The sequence below is a fragment of the Mycteria americana genome, chromosome 4 (assembly GCF_035582795.1).
Source record: "Mycteria americana isolate JAX WOST 10 ecotype Jacksonville Zoo and Gardens chromosome 4, USCA_MyAme_1.0, whole genome shotgun sequence".
Lineage (NCBI taxonomy): Eukaryota > Metazoa > Chordata > Aves > Ciconiiformes > Ciconiidae > Mycteria > Mycteria americana.
In genome coordinates, this window is record NC_134368.1 from 32,111,020 (window position 1) to 32,133,213 (window position 22,194).

At 39.1% G+C, this 22,194-nt stretch overlaps 1 protein-coding gene across 1 annotated transcript; it reads right to left on the reverse strand.

Annotated features, from left to right (window-relative positions):
- Nucleotides 1-615: 615 nt before the first annotated feature.
- On the reverse strand, nt 616-17,370 carry NMU (neuromedin U). Its single transcript, XM_075499212.1, has 9 exons — nt 17,226-17,370; nt 13,867-13,925; nt 10,013-10,060; nt 9,855-9,914; nt 9,275-9,304; nt 9,118-9,168; nt 6,995-7,069; nt 1,940-1,993; nt 616-651 (listed from the first exon to the last, which is right to left on the reverse strand). Exons 1-9 carry the CDS (start codon nt 17,368-17,370, stop codon nt 616-618), a joined length of 558 nt encoding a protein of 185 aa, XP_075355327.1.
- Nucleotides 17,371-22,194: the final 4,824 nt, after the last annotated feature.

The window sequence follows — 22,194 nt, forward strand, 5'->3', positions numbered from 1 at the left end:
TTCCTGCAGCATTAGTTCTAGGTCAGGAATTGAAAATCCTGAAAAATAAGAAAAAGCTTTAGCTATTGGTATGATATAAGACTAAATACTTAAAATATGATAGAGATGTGAGATATATTAGAAAACAGAGCATTATAATATTGGCATAGGGAAACTTTTTTGTATCTCTCCAAAGAATTGAATTATTTGAAATTAAATCCTGAAGTCTGTACTTAGTTTCAGTGTGAGGTTTTTTTCTGTGTAAGAACAGGGGAATTACCCCCAGGATGTCAGTATGTTTGACAGGTAGTTGAATCAGTTCTTTCTGACATATGCTTATCATCATTGTAAACTTTCCAAACTGTTTACAGATCAGGATATTTTCCATTTCTTGCTGCCTGAAACAGCTCTGAGTTCTCAGTTCTAGGAACCAAGTACCTACAGCTTCTATTCACTTCACCTGAAGTGACGTGAATTTAGGACATCTGGGAGAAGCTTGTCTGCAGAAATTTAAGTTGACAAAACAGTTAAAGGCTTTCTGAGACTACTCCTCAACATAAATGTTGTGCCCTATTTGTATAAAAATAAACTAATTAAAATATAGATTGTGATTAAAAGCATTAAATAAATACCTCCTTAGCGAAAATCCACAGATCTCCTTCCGTTGCGTGGCTGAAAGACAAATGTCCATAAGCGCTCTATAAAACTGACTGGTTTCAGTAACAAAGTCCCACCCAACTTGGTATGTATAGAAATTGGGAAATGTCTCAGTTCTGTCAATGTGATCATCATTAAAGATAAACCTGAGACTAGTTATTGTTTAATGTATATCCACCTCTGCAGGAGAATTATACAGTAAAAATTACCGTATACAGATTGAAGAATTAATTATGCCCATCTTGTATGATTTGATAAGGGGGAGAAAGCCACAAGAAGTCACTCTAAGAGACCATTATCCCTCATTCTTTTTTCATTTTCTTAAGATGTGCTTCCACATTGTTGTTATTATTGCATTGTAAGTGTTTGTTGTAGTTAACACAGAAATATATGTCACTCAATGATTTTACTTTTAGACTGTGTCCTTTAACATAGGCAAAGAGTTTCTCCATTTTCACCATGGTCATTTCAGAAATATTTTGCACTACGAAGGAACTTGATAAAATGTCTACTAAAGCTGATAAAAAATATCTTGCTGAGCTTAATAAGAATTTGCTTTTCACTCTGGCATCATGAATGCATCAATGATAATATTACCCACAACTTTGGCCTGTCATAAGAACTCTAAAGATTGAATCCCGATACATGAGAAATATAACTATACATACTTGCCTGCTTTTCATTAGCCACTTTCTTATTTCAATAGAAAAAAAGATTAACCAAAATCAAGAGAATTATTATTAAGTCTGACTCACCATCTTTAACTTGCGCAATTTTGCAAAAATGTCATAAAAAGGCTCTATAGCATCAATGATGAACAGAGTAGTTTCATTCTCATGAGAATTTCTGTTTCTAGTTTCTAATCTTACTGGTCAAAACACAAGGAAACCAGGAAGGTCAGGCCCAGTATCTGTTTTGGTACAGTATGCAAGCATGGAATTGTATTTATATCAAATGCAAATGTACCATACTGAACAATGCTTTGAAGGACTGCCCAAGATGATCTATTTTCAAGAACTTTCTCCGAGAATTATATACATAATAACCAATGACTTATTAAGACATAGGGTGGTATCATGTATGCACAAACATTAAGATGCATACAAAAACTTCCTCCTATGCCTTTATTTTAATCAAAGAAAATGTCTGGAGCAGATCTTGAGTATTTCTATACGGTGGCATGCTCTTACTGAAAAAAGTTTCCTCAGTTACAGTAATTCTTACTGTAATTCGCTGGTTTCTCTACTTTTTGGTTTATAACACTCATCACAAAATGAAAAGAAAAAAGTCAAACAAACCATACCCTGTAGAAAAAGTAGCCTCTACTTTGAATCCCTCCAGGTCCTTGAAGTTCTTCCTGAAAAAAGGTATTCTAAATCATATCTGGTCTTGTAAATGAATCCATACAGAGAGGTTGTTTATGTACTTATTAAAAGTATTTCTTCACTACTACTATACATGCCTTAAGGCATGCTTTATGTATATTTCTCCATGTCAGTAACAAGAAGTTCATGTTGTCATGTAGAAATAGCAGAAAACACGTGAATGAGGGCCAAATTCCATGTCAAGTTTTGGCTCAGTTCAGATTGCTTTAGAATGGTACCAGTAATGGTAAGCAGCCTTTGCCTTCGACTTTCCAGGTTTCATTACCCAGACACAACCAAAGCGTCTTTATGGTAGTGGAGTCTCTACGGGCGAAGTAGAGTTGGTCTTTGCACCTTGCAGAAAGACAACAATGCAAAGCTTAAATATCAGAGATACTTGGGCTTCTCCCAGGAATGAGATCCCAGACTGTTCCCACAGGTGTATCATGATCACCCTTCTCAGATTAACTCCCAAAGAAAAGACCAGTGCTTATGATACTGTATCCTGTCCATGCTGCACCCACTGAGAAACAACTGTCTACTGATCCATACAGCAAGGGCCAGGGGGCGGGGAAGGAACAATGAAGAAAATAGAAATTCCATTTAAATGTAACAAGTACAAAGCATGAAGTATCCAGTTGCTTTAATGAGACCTTCATGATTAGAGAATACATAAGCTTAATCACAGTATTTTCATTGCTTGTGTTAATATCAGATATATAAGTGAGGTGTCTGTCCTGCAGGTGGGGGGACAGGCCAATTGAGAAACAAAATAGTTCAAATCTTGTGCTTACCAGAACATAAAATTTAGATGGAATTTATTTGGCAATGATGGTATTTCTCAATTAAAAACTGGGGTCATGTGATCTCTTGGGTAATGATCATAACCTGAGCTGTCATAGAAAGACAGCAATTCATCCTCTGTTCTAATGCTGGATGAACTGTGTAAAACAGGATTGCTCCCATCATTTCCAAACACAGGAGTAGCTTCAATCCAGGGAAGCTTTCAATGGAAGTAGGGTTTAAACTACACATCGTTTTCGAGTCTTGCTTTTAATTTTGACTTCAGTTCATCAGGTATACCATTATACACAGTTTCTTTGCTGTACGTAAAACATTTGGATTATTTTTATTTATATTGTCCACCTCATTCTAGCATTACCTGGTTTGAAATACCCATCTCAGATCTATAACCCATTCAATACTATAATTTTTTTGTATTTAAAAAGGCTAAAAATTTATCTGTTAATGGAGTCTTGTACATTGCCATTGGAGTGTCTTACGATATTTATATTTCATTATTTTTCTACTTTTTCTATTCAATAGGTGAACAAAAATAAACCCAGAAATTAAATAGGAAATTGATCTAGAGCATAAAAGGACTCAAGACTACAGTTACTAATATGGAATTATGATTTATTTTATGGACTTTTAACATGTTAATATGTCATTCTCTACTTACAACCAGACACCTCTTGATGTAGTTTCCTTGTCTGGTTTAATGTCAGAAGGTTGGTATTAGAAAACAACTGAAGCTAAAATCTGTCTTCATTGTAACCCCTGCCTTCGAAACTTCCAAGGGTTTGGAGATATTAAAAAAATAACTAATACATGCTGTAACTTCATGTATATTCACAAACCTGCAGAACATATGTATTCATGAAGTATGTTTATTTAGCGTTTAATGCCTGCCCTCTCAAAGTTATCTTGTTCAATCTCTTAGACTGACTTGCCAACAAAGTGCTCTTGCTTCCTCTTAGATCATATTATATCAGCCAAGATGGAGCTCAAGAGGAATCAAATTAATGACAAAATCTGGTGTCAGTCCAAACGGAGAAGAAAGAATAAATTTAATAAAGCATGTTTCCTCCTTCACCTATCCACCTTTTCAGTTCCTTGTCTGGTCGGGGAGAGAGGTGGGTGTGTTTAGGTATAGCAGGTTCTGGTTTTCTTTCCAGTATTAGGAAAAAAAAAACCAAATTAGCAGCAAGCTAACCCTTCCTGAAGCACATTCTGTGACGCCAGAGTCAGATAGTCCAACCGAAGGTGGGCAGCCCACAGGAACATGGGGGCTTCCTGCTCCGTGGGGGATCGGAGTTCCTCTGCACATCTTAGGCAGGGTTGCTCTGATCCTCTACTGGCTTTAGTTTACCTATGCCATTTCCCTATCAGCCCATCTGGTAATGTCTCTTGGAAAGTAGATTTATAGCTTTCTCACATTCAGGGAATAATCACACTACTTTTGTTATTGATGGCAGGTTATTTCAGTATTTTCTTAATTTTCTTATGAACTGGTATGGCCCTCAGCAATAACATTTAGAGAGGATTTTAAACTCTTATACTAAAATATGCTGAAATCTGCCATATAAACAAATATGATAAGCATAATATGGATGGATTTCAAAGATTCATTATGACATTAAAACAAATAAGGTGCATGCAAAAATACTAAACCCAAAAGAGTCTGCAAAGGAAATGGATTCCAGAAGATGCTAGTACTTTGTAAATGGCTGGTGTTTATGCACCGTACAGGAATAAATAACACCTTTAACAAGGTGACTGGTATTCACAGCAGAAATTGAGAACAGGAAATCAAAAAAGTTGCTTTCTATAAAATGCAATTCCATTTAGAGCTGTTTTCATTGTTTCCTTAGATTTATATGAATATTTTAAAATGGCTGTATTCTGTAAGTGTTGGCCATGTCATTACTTCATAATGCGTAACATCACAATTGCAAATTAAAGACTACTACTTATCACAGTGCAGAATGGTTAGAATTCTAACTGTTGCTATTTCCATGTACCACTAGTTAAGAGTATAATAATACAAATAATATGAGACAGGTGTTTTAAAAATTAGCCACTTGAAAAGATGGCTAAGGAAACACATAGTACTCATCATCATTCATTCATTTCTACTTTAAAAATCTCATGAAAATAAGGTACCTTACAAAAAGAAGCTTGATAAAATGTTTGCCTTTTGCCACAAAGTTATATCAGCCTGCTCTGGGCTTATTCCCAAACACTACAGCATTTGTCTGGTTTTTTAAATTTCCTTTGGAAGAAATAGTTCCAAACACTATCCTAAAAAAAAGGTATTTTTATATCACATAGCTAGTATACTTTTTAATTTTTTCCTAAGGATTTGTAGAGAATGGACTTTGATGTTTCTTTGATGTAAAAAATAAGTTTTTAAATTGTTTGTCACATGATGGCTTGAGAGCTCTTAAACAGAAACAATTTATTAAATTTCATTTGTGACTTGTTATAAGTATAGTGACTTTATAAATATATATATAAAGACACGTGATCTGACTGATATACTCTGTAGAGTTTGGTATTATTATTACTTGGGAAAATATCTTTATAGTTTCTTTTTTGAGCCCACTAAAAATAAAACTGCCATGAAGAGGCTGAAATATGTTGGAATATGCCAAATATGCTACAAATTTTAGGTTATTGCCTATTAATTAATGTATTCTATTTCCATTAATTATGCCATCAACCTCAGTGGAAGTAAATTCAAGCTATTAAAGTATTCTAGCAAAAGGACTTTATTGGATTTAAAAGGCAGATTGTTTTCACTTACAGCAATTTTGTGTTCTTGCATTTATGCTTTTGTTCACATTCTTTGTCTTAGTTGATATGTATGTTCATTTAAAAGCACAAAGAGCAATTACAAGAATATTCGTTGCCAGTTAATAGGTCCACTAGCATAAACACAGTTCACATCAATGTTATCACAGAAGGCAAATTTTACCCAGTATTTTCCTTTCAGATATGTAGTGGGTTAAAATTTTCATGACAATTTTAGTCCATGAGAAGGTGTACCAACCTTTAAGTTCTTATATGCAGCCAGGTTCTGTCGCTGGATAAAAAAAATGTGATTCACGGCATATAGTTGGGATTATGCAGTGATCCGAAGAGAGGTGTAGGTAGTATTACCAACCACAACCATGACTAGATGAAAGCTGACATACATAATCACAGGATTAAGAGTTCATTGAAAATTTGGGAGTTAACAACACAGTCTATCTGGATTAATAAAGGAAAAGTCCACTTATGGGGGTGCTACTGTCTGAGTTTTAAGTATCACATTGGTACACCTAATTTAACTTGTGTATCAGTGGACATAAGGAATTGGATCAATGAATCTAAGGAATAACCAAGCTGAAGTCAATGTAAAACAGGAAGAATCTGGATCTTAGTTTTTGTTACACTTTATTATACAGAAATCTTCAGTATTCTTATAGAGGAAGATTCTTATATATCAGACTGCATTTTTCTCTTCTCCCTATAGCTCTGTTAAAGGGATAGACATTTCTATCCATCTGCTTTTTGATTTTTGAAATTTGAAATTGCATTTGCAGCAAATATACCCGAATTTTATTATATTTTGGAAACAATGGAGCTATATCTTTCTATGTGAAACTTTTATTCCAAAACACACTGTTTTCCTATGGAAAATTAATTCCACAGAGAACTTTCTTATCTGCACCTTAAGTTAAACAGTAAATTTCCTATAAATTACTTGGAAATTCTTAGTGCTATAAGTCATAAATAATATATGTTTAAGGAGTAGATACGGTTTGAATTCCAAACGGGGGAATAAAAGACACCCCTCCCCCCCCCCCCCCCGAAAATATAACTCAACTGAAATGTAACGGTACAGATAAAATTTAAAGTATTTTTCTTTTTAGAAAATAACTAACAGATCCATTTTGATACATAGGCTTTGTATTCTACCACTGTTCTGTATTAGGCATATATTACTTTAGTGGGTTTTGGTTTTAAATGTTAAATACCAGCAGGATTATTTTTCACTAATTTAAGAATATAAAAACCTCACATTTTTTAATGAAAATACACTAGTGTGATATTAAATCTTGAAAATAAAAATGTTATGAGCAGAAAGGTCTACAAGGACATTTTTAGAAGAGCTAATGAATCACAAAGTGTGAGAATGCAAGCATGCAGAGATTAAGATTACATACGTCCACTTTGTATCGCTTCAGTCTTCTCTCATTAAGCTGGGGAACAAGTTGCAGCAAAGGATGCAGGACAGACGACTGAGAGGACACGAACACAGACACATGAGCAACAATGAAATTTGGACCTCATGATGCAAAAAAAAGTCTCTTCCCACAGTATTGGCTTATGGACCAAACACGCACCAAAAAAGGACTGAAGATGTTAATTGAGAAACTTATTTTTTTAACATTCGGTCTTGACAACCAACAGGTATCAACATTTATATTTACACTATGAATGTGACTCACGGAGTGATGGAGGGAAAAGCTATGAGTCCTCACCTTTACTCATTGAATGTTCAGAACTGTTTACAGACTTCTTGCCCAGGCAATTGCAATTATTCAGACTTTGATCAGCCTCTGTGAGTGGTACAGAGAATATTTCCATACAGTACTCCTACTAACTTTTCTACAATTATCTACTATGGAAGTTAGCACCTTCAATCTCCATTGTACTGAAAAGTTCATTTTACTTCAAACTAACCTAAATTGCAGCAAGAATTTTTTTTTTTTTTTCTAGAAAACAGTGTGCAGGAGGGTAATATTCTCAAGTAATATTTGTAACCACGGCACTGGTCAGTCTACCTAAAAGACAAGCTCCAATCATGAAATTCCTTGTGTTCAACAAGACTTTATACTTGCAGACAGCGTGGTTAAGCACAGTGGCATTGTGTGCAGCATAAGTGCCCCCCTGGCAAAACACAACTATGTGGGCTTGTGGAGAGAGGTCCACAGTGAGAAATGAAGTAGAAAAACCTATGTTCCACCAACCAATTTAAACCTTCAACTCATGTAAACGTAATTTTAAAAATAATGCATTTTTGATACAATACTTCTTAGAAAAGTAATACAATGAAGAGAATTATAATATATGGAATAACTAGAGTTACTGAAGTGTTAATGTACTTAATAGGTAAAATTAACTTGCCTACTTGGAGCCAATTTTGCACTCTCTGCCGAAGGTAGGCAATGTGGTATCATAATAGCTAAAAAAGTAGAGGTCTGATGTGTAGGGAAGGAGTTAAAGGGCATCCCAGCTGGCTGCTTGGGCTCTGTCTTGCAGTCAGTGGAGAGAGGTTAATAAAGCCAAAGAAGGATGGATCTCACCTAAGTTAGTATCTCTCAGAACTGCACTAGAAAATAGACAGCTAAACCAGAAGAAGTGAGAAAGCAGTAATCTCTGGGGGCAGGCAGGGGCAAAGGTGTTCAGGATGGGGACGAAGGGGGATGCAGTAACCTCTTAAGCAGGAGCAGCAGCAGAAATAGCTCATTTCACTGGGCCCCGATTACCATTAAAACCTCCAGAGCAGCTCTATCATGAAAACACTGACCCCAATATCATCAATATCACTTCCTAGGAAATATACTACATATTTCTGAAGAAATTTAAAGAACAAGGCAAAAATGAACATTAACATATAAGAATGGTTGTTAAGAAATGAGAAAAAATGAATATGTTTAGCTTTCTCAAAATCCTGTCGTGCACAGAGAAAACACATAGACGCACAGAAATAACAGATTGTGTTTGCACTTTAAAAGCAAGAATGGATCACATGTAGTTTGGCTTATGAGAGTATTTTTATAGCAACAATACTAGGCTATTTTTAAAATCATATTTTTCATTTAAAATATAATCCAAAGTCTGAGTGAGACTTAAATACTATTTTGCCTGATACATATTTATGACATGCACAAATAAATACATACCATTTAGTTAATAATTAATAAAAATTCATTAAGAGTTCTTGATATTTATGGTCATGTTCTCAGCTTCTCTAAATCCACATTGTTTCACTGCATATGTTATGTTCCAGTACCAGAAACAAGCATTTGATATTATTCTTAAATGTTGTAACTACAAGATTAAGATGCAGTTGGGATTCTATGAGTGTTTGGTCATTTTTTTGCACGCTTGGACAGTATTGGTGATCCTCTCCCATGTTATTAAACACATTCTATATCTTAAACATGAAACTGCCAGTTCTGAGCTTGCTATACAGTTGGACATACTACCGCAAAAAAGGAACATTACCTTGTTTTTACGTACAAGCACGCATGTACTCACAAGGAGGTGCTATGCCACTTACCATAATGTCTGAGTTGCCTGAGTCATGAATCTTAGAATAATGAAATAAGAACTGTTCAAAAAAATTAAAAGTGGGGTTTTACTACAAAACAGGGCAAGGGTGTTACGATTTTCTTGACAATTTTAATGCGATCACAAAACATACATAGAAATCTTACCCTTTTGGTGTTGTCTTTTTCATCTAAACCCTGTAGGAATAATAATCGGTAGAGAAGCTTTTATGTGTTAAAAAAAAGAGAGCAATGGGCAATTTTGATTACATTATAAACTTTTCAATTTGATTACATTATAAACTATACTGGCTTGGAATATCGTCCTTCCTTGACAGATGTATTACATGTCTTTGCTTGTCAGCGTAACCACTCTTTTCAAACTGAGGAGAGCATTGATTACTCACCACTAAAAGAGTAGACAGGTTTAGCGGATGCTCCTTTGTATATCCCTAGACTCCCATAAGTAAATTTCTTTCTCCATTCTCATAATTTTTCTAATCTAGAGCAATAAAAACACCTGAAACCTTGTATCCAACCTGGAGATTGTTTTCCAAACACTGGAGTCTCCCTGTTGTCTTTAATAGGTGTTGGGTTAGGACACATAGCATTTCAGAGTAAGAACTGATAGTACTGCTTCCAGCACTGAGTGACACTTCAGCTACTGAGTCCTCAGAATTCATGGTAGACACTGGCACAATGAGAGATCAGGCTTCAGAAATGCTAAGTAGTCTTTCATGTGTGTTACCTGTGGTTTCTGGAGAAATCCCACAACCAGAAAACAAAGTTCTTCCAGCGCACTGGACGCCTAATGCAAAGAAAACATGAACTCAGGTATCACACTTCCAATCCTACTGCATATAACAAATAGTATCAAAACAATAAAGTAACCTCTATCTGACTCACCTGAGGCTGAGAATCTGTGGACAGGTAGGCAGAACATGCATCGTCTATCTGTAAAAGTTCACAGAGTCATTTTTAAGAAGTCAGATTAATAAAACCAAGTGAAATACGTATATTTTCAAAAACAGTTCAGTGCAGCCAAAGGTATGGCAAGCTTGCCCACCATAAGGAATTCTTATAGGTACATTCATGAAATATTTTGTATTCAAGGGAAAAAAAAACCCTTAACCAAATAAACAAATTTATACTTGTTTGATCACAACAAACACATACATATCTGGATCCTTTATTCTCTTACTCCACTCACGTCCTTCCTATTTATAGTCTTCTCAGACTAAGTCATATTTTAAATTATGATTTTAAGCACCTGGGGTATGGACTATGAACTTACATCTCTTCTGTGATATCTTTGGATTATACAAAACTGCAAAGAAAATGACAAAACGAAAGCAAGTGATTCAAAGAGCAGCCCTCAAACACCACTCTTCCAATTGGATTCCAACATCCCTGCAGGTGTATGACACACACGTCTCTTGCGTGATTATGATATGTGTCAGCACGTCTTATGCGTGCCGGTCATTGTGTGAGTCACCAAGCAGCCAATATCCCAGGTTTGCAGGGATTTCTTTGGCAAATGAGGAGCCTTACAAGATTTTCTTTAAAGGAGGTGGTTCCCAAATCACAATGCTAGTAAGAGATATATTCAACATATTTCAAGGAATCTAAACTCAAAGAGCACTGTGGAGGAAGTCATTGCTGTTGAAGTTAGACATGCCAGCACAGAATGGAATGTTACACACATAGACACAAAACAAAACAAAAAATCCACAAACCAAACCAAGAAGCCCCAACCCCCACCAGCCATTTCATCTGGATCAACACAAATGTTTGTTTAGCTCTGCATCTTATCTCCAAAAATGGCTGTACATTGGCACCCAGGGAAGAGCCTAAGAAGAGACCAGTGGTCTAGTAAAACCCATGCTCTCCAACCACAGTGGGTTTCTGTGCTGTAAATTTGACCAATCTCTCTCTCAACCATTGTAAACTTTTAGCATCCACAATGTCTTGTGGTAAGGTTTTCCTAAACACTGTGTGAAATACCACTTCTGTTTGTCTTGATCAGTCTTTTCAAAGCTAGCTTCATTCACTGCTATCACGATCTTCTCTTGGAAGAAGTAGTGAATAAGTGATTCCTACCCATCGTCTCCCTTCTGTTCATGACCTTGTGTAGACAATTAATCACATCCTCTTTCTGTTGTCTCTTTTCCAAGATGAAATAATCCCATATTACTGAATCTTTTTTAGCAGAGTTATTAACTGGGGAGGAGAAGAAATGGAATAAGAGACACTTGAATTCATGGAAGTAATATTACCAGCACTGAAAGCTCAAAGTATTCTGTAAGGAAAAAAAAATCTCCAGTACTCCAACTGAAGTGGCAAAGTTTAATAATAATGAAAAAAAGAGGCTTAACTTTTCATTATATAACTTTAAAATTGTATCAATAGCAACCAGAATTGGTAAGCACTTCTTCCATTGAATATTTAATACTGTTTATCTAGATGCCAAAAAGCTTTGCCAATCATCTAGTTCATAGGCTGCACAAAAAATGTTGTTTTTTTTTTAAACAAAGAGTAGGCAATACAATGGGTCTTATGATTTTATTATAGGTAAAAAGCCCTAAACAGCACTCTTTAGCAATGAAAGCATTAAATGAAAAAAGCAATAAACAAATAATGCATATCTGAGTAGTTCGAGACAAGAAATGATTCATTTCTCCAGAGACAATCTACGAGAAAACATTAGCAGAGACAGTGGAAAGCTAATAGCTCACAGAATTCCCCTTTCAAATAGTTTTTGTTGGTAACACATCCTCCCCATTCTCTTTTCCCTTCATCTTGCATTTGTTTGTCTCTGGGTATATTAGTTCAGCTTCAGTACTTTCAGAGTAAGAAAACAGAGGGTGCAATCAGTAGTGAAGGAGGTAAATTAAGCTGAAGTAATTTTGGAAGCCTACGTTAAAAATTTACTGTTTCTTCTTGTTGAGGGATTTTTGTTGTTGTTTTTCATTGGTTTATTTGCTTGTTTTGTAGTCGGAGGTGACTATTAAAGAACTACCATAATTCACTAGCAGGAGAAACCAGGGACTGCTTTGTGTTCGACACAATGCAAGGCAAGGTATCTCTCAGCTAAAACCTGCATGGACGAAGCAAGGGCTAAGGAAAAGCCACAGTTTCTGTTAATTCCCTTTTAAAAAATAGTTTCCATCATCCTTGAAGCATCTTCTCAGTTATTTTCTCTCCTATCTCAGAAATGTGGCCTGAGGATGGGAGCTTGTGAGTTGTTTGTGGTTGGTTAAATAACATAGAGAAACAAAAGGATGTGAGAGACAAGTAAAGCAACACAATACTTAATTACAAAGTTCCTATATTTATAAACTCAGAGTCATTCCTGGAAAATACTAGGTTAATTTAGAGGCAGGGCTTCTCCTGAATGATCTGCTAATAAAGTAACAAACAGGGAAGAACTGATTCTTTTCAGTCCAAGAAGTGCTGGTGAACTAGTATGATTCTGTAATCGGGTCGATTTAGGGTATATAGCTATGCATCTAATTCTCTTTCCTTAGACCCTCTCCAGTCCTGCATTATTCTTGCTACAATAGTAAGGTTTATATTGCTTATGTTACGTAATTTTACACGTGGAATTTAGTATCTTATGCATACTTTTTTGTTCACTGAAATCAACAGGAACTTTGCCTTTGCCTCCAATCGCCATAGGGGCTAATCCTGTGTTAACAAATAGCAAATCTTAGCAATAAATGCAGAAAAGTATAAACCAGCATTTTTCAATCCAGAATGTAAATGACTCATTTTCCTGAACTCCTTAAAGCTATCAGGACCTTACTTCCCAAGAGACCACCTTTTCCAAGGAGATAAATATCACCAGGGCTTGTTCAAGTGCCAGTCTAAAAATATGTTAGTGTTTGAGACCACGCTTCCAAAATGAACTAAGGGGAGCTGACAGTAAGGGAAGTGTCTCCTGTAATGGCCTCAATAGGAAGAAATTTACTCTCTGCATCTCTACCCCTGGTGAGTTACGTGCTTCCTAATGTTATCAGAAGCTAAAAATTAAAGGTCAACAGAATACTTGAGGGTTACAGCAATGCCAGGGCATGCGAGTTGCAGGCTAAACAGTCTCTGCGTGTTATGCCCTGCCGCTCCATCTGTTCCAAAAGGACAGGGCAGAGCCTGTTTTAACACGTGTCACATCCTAGAGCCAAAACAAATGTTCATTTCAAAGATGAGAGTGGAACTTATGATAGAGATCAGTACCAAAATGTTAGAGGGGCTAATTGACACAGTACCTTATCCTTTACCTAGTAAACTGAGGGGCTAGGTTAGGATTAAATAGTGTCCCAGCCCTGTGTGCAGAACAGAAGCAGCAAGAGGTAAGATTGAATGAACTGAAACAATTACTGCATATCGTGTACAGGCTATAAAAATAGCAGATGGGACACTGTATTTCTTCCAGGGACAGTGACTGCCTGGTCATTGACAGTTATATGACAACTGTTTGGAAACGTAGCTCTCCAGTGAGCCAAGACAGTCTTTTCCCCAAACAACATCTCAACAGCCAGCCTCAACATCCTCCTGGAGCAACTGTTCAGAAAATCTGGAAAATAAGATGTTTCACCTCTTCGCTGATATCAGGATAGGAGATGTACAGGAGAAGCAGGACTGGAAGAAGCAGCACCTGAACTCCGTGCAAGAGAAATACTGGAGAGTGGGGTGTGACTGTAGGAAGGATGGGCACAGAAGAAATGGAGTATACCATACGGCAGAGTGCAGATGGTGCTTACCTCTTTCCACAGCTGCAAATCCTGATCTGCCTTGAGTGCTTGGGATGGCATCGGTGCACCTGGAAGCACAAATCATGCTTAGCAATGCTGTACAGCAAAGGTCATTTGTATAAGTAAGCCATGTCGGTGATTTAAATAAAAACTCTGAACACAATATGATACCTAGCACACTTATCATTGTCCAGTAGTTTCTGCCTGCTATATGTCAGCAACACAGCAGGAGGCTTCTTCACAAGTTCACAGCAGATGTGGACGCTCACATCTCTCAGCAATAAACACTGTGGAAGTTACTCAGCTTTCACCAGGGGTCAGGCTAGGATTAGTCCGTTCTCAGCGATAAGTAGCAGGCAAGAAAATTTGCATGGCAGCTCTCGAATGCTAAGACCTGCTCAGGAAAACACATTCCAGTACCTACAACCTCAAGCTTTCTGAGAACTCAGCTCGCCTCCAGCGCACGCATCACAAGTTGAGAATCTGGATCCTACCTCTTGCTTTGTTGTATGTTACAGTTAAACAATTAAACATGTGCTATGTAATGTACGTTTGTATATGAATAATACCCATTACATGGATGTGGCATTGTTGAGGTGATAGACAGTACATGTATAACTAGCTTTGTTTCCTCTGTCTGGTGTATGTGGTGTAGAAAAGCTCAGTTCCTTATAAGAGTGAATGTGTTATTAATTGCATAATGCTGCAGTGATGCTGTGCTTGGCTTGGGGGCAGCTCCTTTCTCCTTCTCTGCCCACCCAGGCTACAAACCTGGAATTCACTCTCTCTGGGTCCCTCCTGACCCAGCACCCACAATATCCACCTTTCCACACTGTTATTTTATCTGGCAGTATATTTCTAATAACAATGTATTATCAGAGTTTCTGTAAATAATAGAAATGAGCATCACTGAATTATGAGTACACTAGAGACCACACAAGCGTATCAATGTGGGGATGTGTTATAACTCACCTGGGAGGGCAACTGGTGCTGGAGAGGGTGGTGCTTTATCTGTACAGCCCTAGCACTGCAGGAAACCCTACAAAGTCGTTTAATTTATCCCCTTGCCCAAAGCTGCTGCCCATGAGCCATACCTGACCAGTTTATACACTGTTCTTAAAGATCTCCGATTAATAGAGATTTTATAACCTTCCAAACAGTCTATAATTACCAGTGGTCACATTTTTTTCAAAGAATTGAACCAAATTAAACAAAAAAAAGAGGTGAAGGTAGACTTAGCTAGAATGGCCAGGTGAGCAGGGTATGAATGCCCATCATCTCCATTTGTTTTACATGTACCACTAACAACAATAATTACAACAGTAGTTAGTTCCAGGCATTAAGGGGTGGATTTCAAACCCACATTTTGGTACTGGCACAGACTTAAGGTGACTAATTATTCTGGATGCTTGTTTTCCCCCCAAAAAAATTAGAGCGGCTCTTAATTTCACACTATGTAGAAGCAGGATATTTTTGAAATCTCTGAGATGTTCACATGACAAGAAAACTGCTTTCCAATGAAAAATTTGGGGGTTTGTATGTTTGTTTTAGTTCAAGGAAAAATACCAAATAAATTAAAGGTGCTACAATTCTCTTACTTTGTTTTCTACTCTTAAATTAGTATATTAAAATTGGAGTATTGCTTGGAACTGATATCCTGGTTTCCAAGAGTGGAACTGGGCATCACTTCAAATTAACACGCCTTCCCCGTTAAATCTTTGCCTGCCTGTCTCTGAACACTGCTTCTGCCATTGTTTGTTCCCAAGGCTTTCCAGGGGGAGCAGAAGAAATCCAATAGCCTGTAAAGCTTAGGGAAGCAGGCAAGAACACCTCAATATTACAGCCTGCTTTTTTTTTTTTTTTTTTGCCTGGAGCATAAACTTTTGGACAGAGGAGGTGCAATTATTTCACTAGCTCATAAGTTTCCTTAACCCTTCTCCACTTATTCACAAAACTCTCATTTCATGTGCAGTCCCATCTGTTTTGTGCTCACACCTAGGACTGTGTGCCCCCAATGCTGAGCGGCATCCCTCCATCACCCCATCCAGAACAGTGCTGCAGCCCTTAGGGACTTCAATCATTTACACACACATTTACACACAACGGCACACACAGGGAAACAGTAAGTTATCTTGTAATATACACAAAATACCCATGGGGGGAAAAAAAGGGTGCTGTCGAGGAAAGAAATCCTACTCAAAAGGAACATACAGGAGGAAATCCTCCTACAAAATTGACAGTCCGTGATATCTTTGTTCTCTCATCCTTCAATTCTGCCAACTTCTAAAACCTGAACTTCTTCCAAGGCAGCGGAATGCCAGATGCACAATTTCAGTCACTTTTCAACCTGGGATTCACTTCTTAAATCTCCTCTTCCCTCCACTACTCTCCCTACACAAGCTCCTGGCAATCATTTCTGTGAGAACAATGATGAAATACTGTGTGCCATTGCCCTTCCTTGCCCTCCTTTTCCTCCCCCCCATCTCCAGAATTTATTTTTAACAGAATATTCAGTATACTGTACTTAGATTTCTTTGATTCTTGATATTAAAAAACCACAACAAATCAGAACAAAATCTCCTGATGAAAGCGACTCACACACTTAGACACATATAATACAAACAAAACAGAACTATTCCTTGCACAGCAACTTATTTTGTAATGTTACTTCACAAGGTATAAGTAGTTAAACTATCTGGAGTGGGAAAATAGAATAGAAAAGAGAGTCTGTTTTGTTAAAAAGCCCATTAGCTGTGCTCATTTCACAAGCACTCCCTGCTACAAAAATAGCAACTTTCAGGTGTAAGACAACATTTAAAATTAAATCAAGATAATCAAGCTCTATGCCTAAAGCAACTCAGCAGCTCTATCCTCTCCCACTTAACCCCAGCCCCAGGGATTCCTCATGCAATAAATACTGCTTCAGGTTGGGCTGAGTGACTTCCAGAGGGTCCTAAATTTTCCTACAATCCCACGATACATCTCGTTTCTCTTTTCTTAGCTTTTAAATGAGAGTAACTTGTATTTGAAATGAAATCGCTTTTAACAAAAGCCGCTTCCCCAAGTTGCTGGAGTGTAGGTTTGCCAGGACAGGGTAATCATGCCGGGATACACGAGGAAGCCCCCCAGAACCGACCCCTGAAACCCTGCCCAGCAGCTGCAACCCCCTGCCCATCTCTGCATCTCTCCCAGCCCCGCGTCTGACCCCCGCCCGGCGAGGCAGCGAGGCAGCGGCACCAGGCAGCGGCTCGCTTTGCAGCCCCCTCGCAAGGCTGGCAGGCTGCTGGGGTCACTCCCCCCCCCCCCCAAAAAAAAAATATTGCAGGGCTGGCAGTGCAGGAGGGGGTTGCGAGGGGGATGATCCTCACCTTTGCAAGGAGACATCGAGGAGGCGAGGAGGAGGAGGAGGAGGAGGAGCAGCGGGGACCCCGGCAGCGCCGCGCCGTCCCCTGCCTTCCCCAGGCAGCGCTGGGGGGTGGCTGCGGGGGGCTGCTGGTGGCAGAGGTTTCCCATGCCTGCGCTGCCTCCCTGCCAGCCGCTCTTCTGGGCATGCCCTCGCTGCCTGCCCAAACTTTTTAAATCTCCCTGACACGTGGACGAGCATCACGTCCTCCCCCGTGGACGGGGAGGGCGCGTCAGCCGCCCTGCCCGCCCTGCCTGCGTCCCCGCCGGCCACCCCAGGGCCAGACCCGCCTCCTCCTCCGCCGGGCAGCCGGTGACTCAGCCCCGCGCCCACCCCGGGGGCAGATCCACCGGTAACCCTTGCTGGGGCGGTGGGTGCCTCTGCCTGGCAGCGAGGCAGGGGGCTGGGCAGGCTCCAGGCCCTTTATTAAACCCGCTTTTTGAGAAAAATCCGTGGTTTAAAAAACACATGTAAACCACCCTGAGCCCTGCTAGCAGCCGTGGTGGCTGGCGCAAAAGGTGCTGCTTCTCCCTTGCCCTGCTCGGCGTTCAGAGTGATGACACGGGGGTGGCAAAGGGGAGCGTTCAGACACTGTCCGATACCAGTGAGGAGGGGAGAAGAGGCGTGATTTAAGATGGGGAAATCTCACGCAGATTTGCCCCCAACTCTCTGAACCTGGGAGGGGAAACTCATTGAGCTTGCATGTGGGAGAAGGGGACTGGGGCTCTGAGGATGTGCACCCACCTGCGCCGGGACCCGCCGATCGATCGCTGGGTTTTCTGGAGGACCCCCCGCTGCGGGGGTGTGCCCGATTCCTGACTTTCCCCATGCCTTAAATACGCACACACAAAATGCCACACCATGGAACAGAACTCGGTGATATGGTGATATTTGGGGATTAAAATCCTAATACGGTGCTTAGCAAGGCATTTTACTTAAGCTACAGCTGCAGACTTTGTTCCCAGTTGTTATTTATGCCTGTAAATAGCCAAGGCAACTACATTGTAAGATACTCAAAAGCACACAGACCCCAAATCTGTAAAGTCACTTGGGCAGCTTAGTCCAGCCACCTCTGAAAGACAGCAAGCCCTGGTTTACTAGACCTGCTATGGGAGTCAGCGGGTGCCCGAGCCACCCAGTCATGCCCACTCCCAGCAGGATGCTCAGGCTGTGCGGACCTGCTCCTCACGCCCAGCCCAGCAGCAGGGTCTGGCTTTCTGCAAAGGCCCGTGTCTGACCGTCTCTGCTCCCTCACCATTTCCTCCAGGAAAATCCTGCCCAGCTGAGGTGCAGCTCCAAGAGAGACGCTGTGGACAGCGTTTCAGGGCAGCATCTCCCAATTTAGTCTAGCTTTATGATTTATTTCCCATTTTTTTCCATTCAGTCCTGTCTTTTTGCTTGGTTGCTCTTTTCTGACTTTCAAAGGAAATGTTACATCATGGTCCAGCAATGAGACAGTGGTACGATATTAGAGATTGCCATCTTCCAAAACAGTTCTTTTTGACCATTTCAGTGGGTTTTGAATGATGGGTGGTGGAGTAAAGCTGCCTGACAAGAGTGGTAGGTGTTACTGTGAAACAAAAGATAACTTTGATTTATAACCATAGCACTGCTGTCTGCTCTTTGCCCTTAACCTTATCAGTCGTATCTGCTACAAATTGCACACTGCCACCATGAACACTTTGATGGCCATTTGACAGGCCATCAAAATTTTGAAAGCTTTGCCATGCGGATGCTAAAACTCTCATAGTAATAAAAGGATCTTCACTATCAGATTCTGTAGCAAAGCTTCCCTTAACATGACTGGGGACAGAGTTAATCCTTGTGTCACTGGACAGAAGTACATAAATTAAAGAAGCCTGTATTTTGTATGTATTGTTGTACTTATATCTATCTAATTAAAAGAGCTGTTTCAAAACAATACGAACTGAGGAACTGCATTTGGTTCTGGTTTCTGTTAATAAAACCAGAAGACATTTATTTGGAAGACATTATCATAAATGGGAAATTATCAGCGCTGAAAGGTATCTCCCTAATCTATGTTGATTCAAATACATGAATCAGTGTCCTGAGCCTTGGCCTGAGGAAGGATTTAATTTGTTATGCATTTTAGTTAATACCTTCTTGTTAAATATTTAATAGATTGTGAAATAAAATACAGTATTTTATAATTTGAGAGTTAAATACCTGTAAACATTCTGCACCTGTTGAATGGTGCAGAGTGTTTTAAGAATAGCGAAAAAAGATACATCTTGAATTAAACTTTATTTTCAGTTGAAAGAGCTCTGATTAGCCCAGAAATTGCATTTTTGTGTTATCTGTTTTAATAGTGAGTCCACTTGCACAAAAACATATTAAAAGAGATTTTGAAGAATATGAGAAAAATTTCCAGGTAGAAAAATTCTGATCTTCTGTTTACCAGAAAAAAACATTTAATACTTCTCTCTATGCTTGGATTTGTATTGCTCCATAATCTTTCATCTGCAAAAGCAGTAACCATTACATATGCAATCCTATTTGGACCGAGTTACATTATCTGAATCCTAGCAGGCTACAGTCTTCCAGTACTTCCAACCCAGTATGAACTACTTTTCATTTTAGACTATGCCTTTTTTTGCATTTCCTGATATATGGATAACGTAAACTGATTTGGACATAACTGTAATCCTCTTAATCATATACTAGAAAAAACAATATAACTTTTAGCAGAAATGTATATTTGCATTAAGCCCAAACTCGAGTTTATACAAAGACAATATTTCTTCTGAAATCTCTACAAATTTTGACAGAGCAAGTTCTCCAAGCTTGAATCTCAGTTTATAGGAAGTTTATATAGCTTATGATGGTCACCTTTACACAAGGAACTCACTGAAATGCAAGTGATCATTCTTGTAAATAGGAGAAAAAATGCATCTTTCTCTATTGGGTCTGGTTTTGTTTTGTTTAATTGCTTGATGAAATTAATGTTACACTATTGCAGGAACAAAGCACATCCTCATTAAACGAATAGCTTGAAGGATGTTTTGGATGCTGTAATTAGCTGCTTTGAAATATTTATGTTCTTCCTAATGTTGCTTGAATAAATGTTAATTATGGCTAGTGGAAAGGAAATCAAACATCTGAGTATGTGAAACCATCATCTTCTCCGTCTTCAGAGAAGGCAAGGTCGGGAGGTACGTCACTGAATCCACTCGCTTGCTGCCTACACCCACACACAGCCTGTGAGGAGGTCAATGAATACTGGTTTTTCTATTACTTTAATAAAAATGATGAGAAATCATTCCACCTGATGGAACTGAACTTAAGCACTAAGAGAGTTTTTATCCGTACTGCGCTTTCTTCACCAAAATATTCCAAACTTACTGGAGAGTGCTTGAGATGGGTCAGTGTGTGCAAGCATACCGATGTCTCTCACTGCTTCAGATGGGTCCATTAATAATATCTTTCCTCCTTCTGTGGAATGAACAAGTTGCATACATGGATTTTCTTCTTACTTGTTTATGTTCTAAAGAATTAAACTTTGGGGAGGCAAGTCTCAATAAAAAATTAATGCTTGCTCAGGTATTGCACTTCGTCAAGGTATTCTCTCTCTATATTACTCCCTAATGATGCACAGGACGCTTGTATCAGAACAGAGAACGATCCATGAAGAAAAGTCACTGGAGACTCAATTCAAGAATCAGCATCTGTCATGGTTTAGCCCCAGTTGGCAACCAAGCCCCCCACGGCCGCTCGCTCACCCTCCCCCCCGGTAGGATGAGGGAGAGAATATGAAGAGCACAAGTGAGAGAACTCACAGGTTGAGATAAGAACAGTTTAATAATTGAAAATAATAATAATAATAATAATAGTAATAGTAATAGTAATGAAAAGAAAAACAACGAGAGAGGGAGAGACAGAGAGAGAGGAACAAAACCCAGGAAAAAAAAACCAAGTGATGCAACTGCTCACCACCCACCAACTGACGCCCAGCCAGTCCCCGAGCAGCGATCATTGCCCCCCAGACAACTCCCCCCAGTTTCTATAGTGAGCATGACAGCATATGGTATGGAATAGCCCTTTGGCCAGTTTGGCTCTGCCCCCTCCCAGCTTCTTGTGCACCTGGCAGAGCATGGGAAGCTGAAAAGTCCTTGACCAGTGTAAGCATTACTTAGCAACAACTCAAACATCAGTGTGTTATCAACATTATTCTCATACTAAATCCAAACCACAGCACTATAGCAGCTACCAGGAAGAAAATTAACTCAATCCCAGCTGAAACCAGGACAGTATCCACCCCTTATTCTATACCATCTACGTCATTCCCATGTCCTACCCTTTCCAATACATTCCAATTAATCACCACCACTTTTCCTGTCTTTTGATATATACACACATATATCATTCCCTTAGTCTATGGACCATCCCTCTAAAATGTCCATTGAGTTCATTTAGTCCATGATTTTGGGCTCCATCTGTCATAACAGCCTTTGAGGGCAGGAGAGATGGTGTGTGGTGTTGGATTGTTGCATGCTGAAGCCAGTTCTGGTTCCATCACTGCTGCACTTTGCTTGGTTTCATCAAAGTTCATCCTCCATTAATCTGGGTGATTCTTACTGTAATACTGTTGATTTGGCGTATAGCAACCATAAAAGTGATGACGTACAGTATTATATAGCAATTAACATCATGCTATTCAGTTCATTGGCTATTCTCACCCAAAATCAAATCCCCTTGAGGTACACATCGGACTTCCCCATCCTTTTGCATTACCCACCAAGTGCACCCAGGTCCTTGAGCAAAAGCAATCCCACGAATGGGTTTGCCTTTACCTGAGGCAGGAATAACCCAGACTGTCTTCCCCAGCATATTTTTATGAGCACTACAGGGACTTTATCCCCCTCCACAGTACGTAAAAGTTTTGATTGAACTTGGCCAGCTCGATTGGCAGATCC

Excerpts from the sequence above, each read along its gene's own strand:
- NMU (XM_075499212.1), bottom strand. The coding sequence starts at position 17,370 with ATGGGAAACCTCTGCCACCAGCAGCCCCCCGCAGCCACCCCCCAGCGC. Across the intron at positions 9,305-9,854 it reads GATTTCTCCAGAAACCACAG|GGTTTAGATGAAAAAGACAA; the intron begins GTAACACACATG and ends TTATTCCTACAG. Across the intron at positions 1,994-6,994 it reads TGAAGCGATACAAAGTGGAC|GAAGAACTTCAAGGACCTGG; the intron begins GTATGTAATCTT and ends ACCTTTTTTCAG.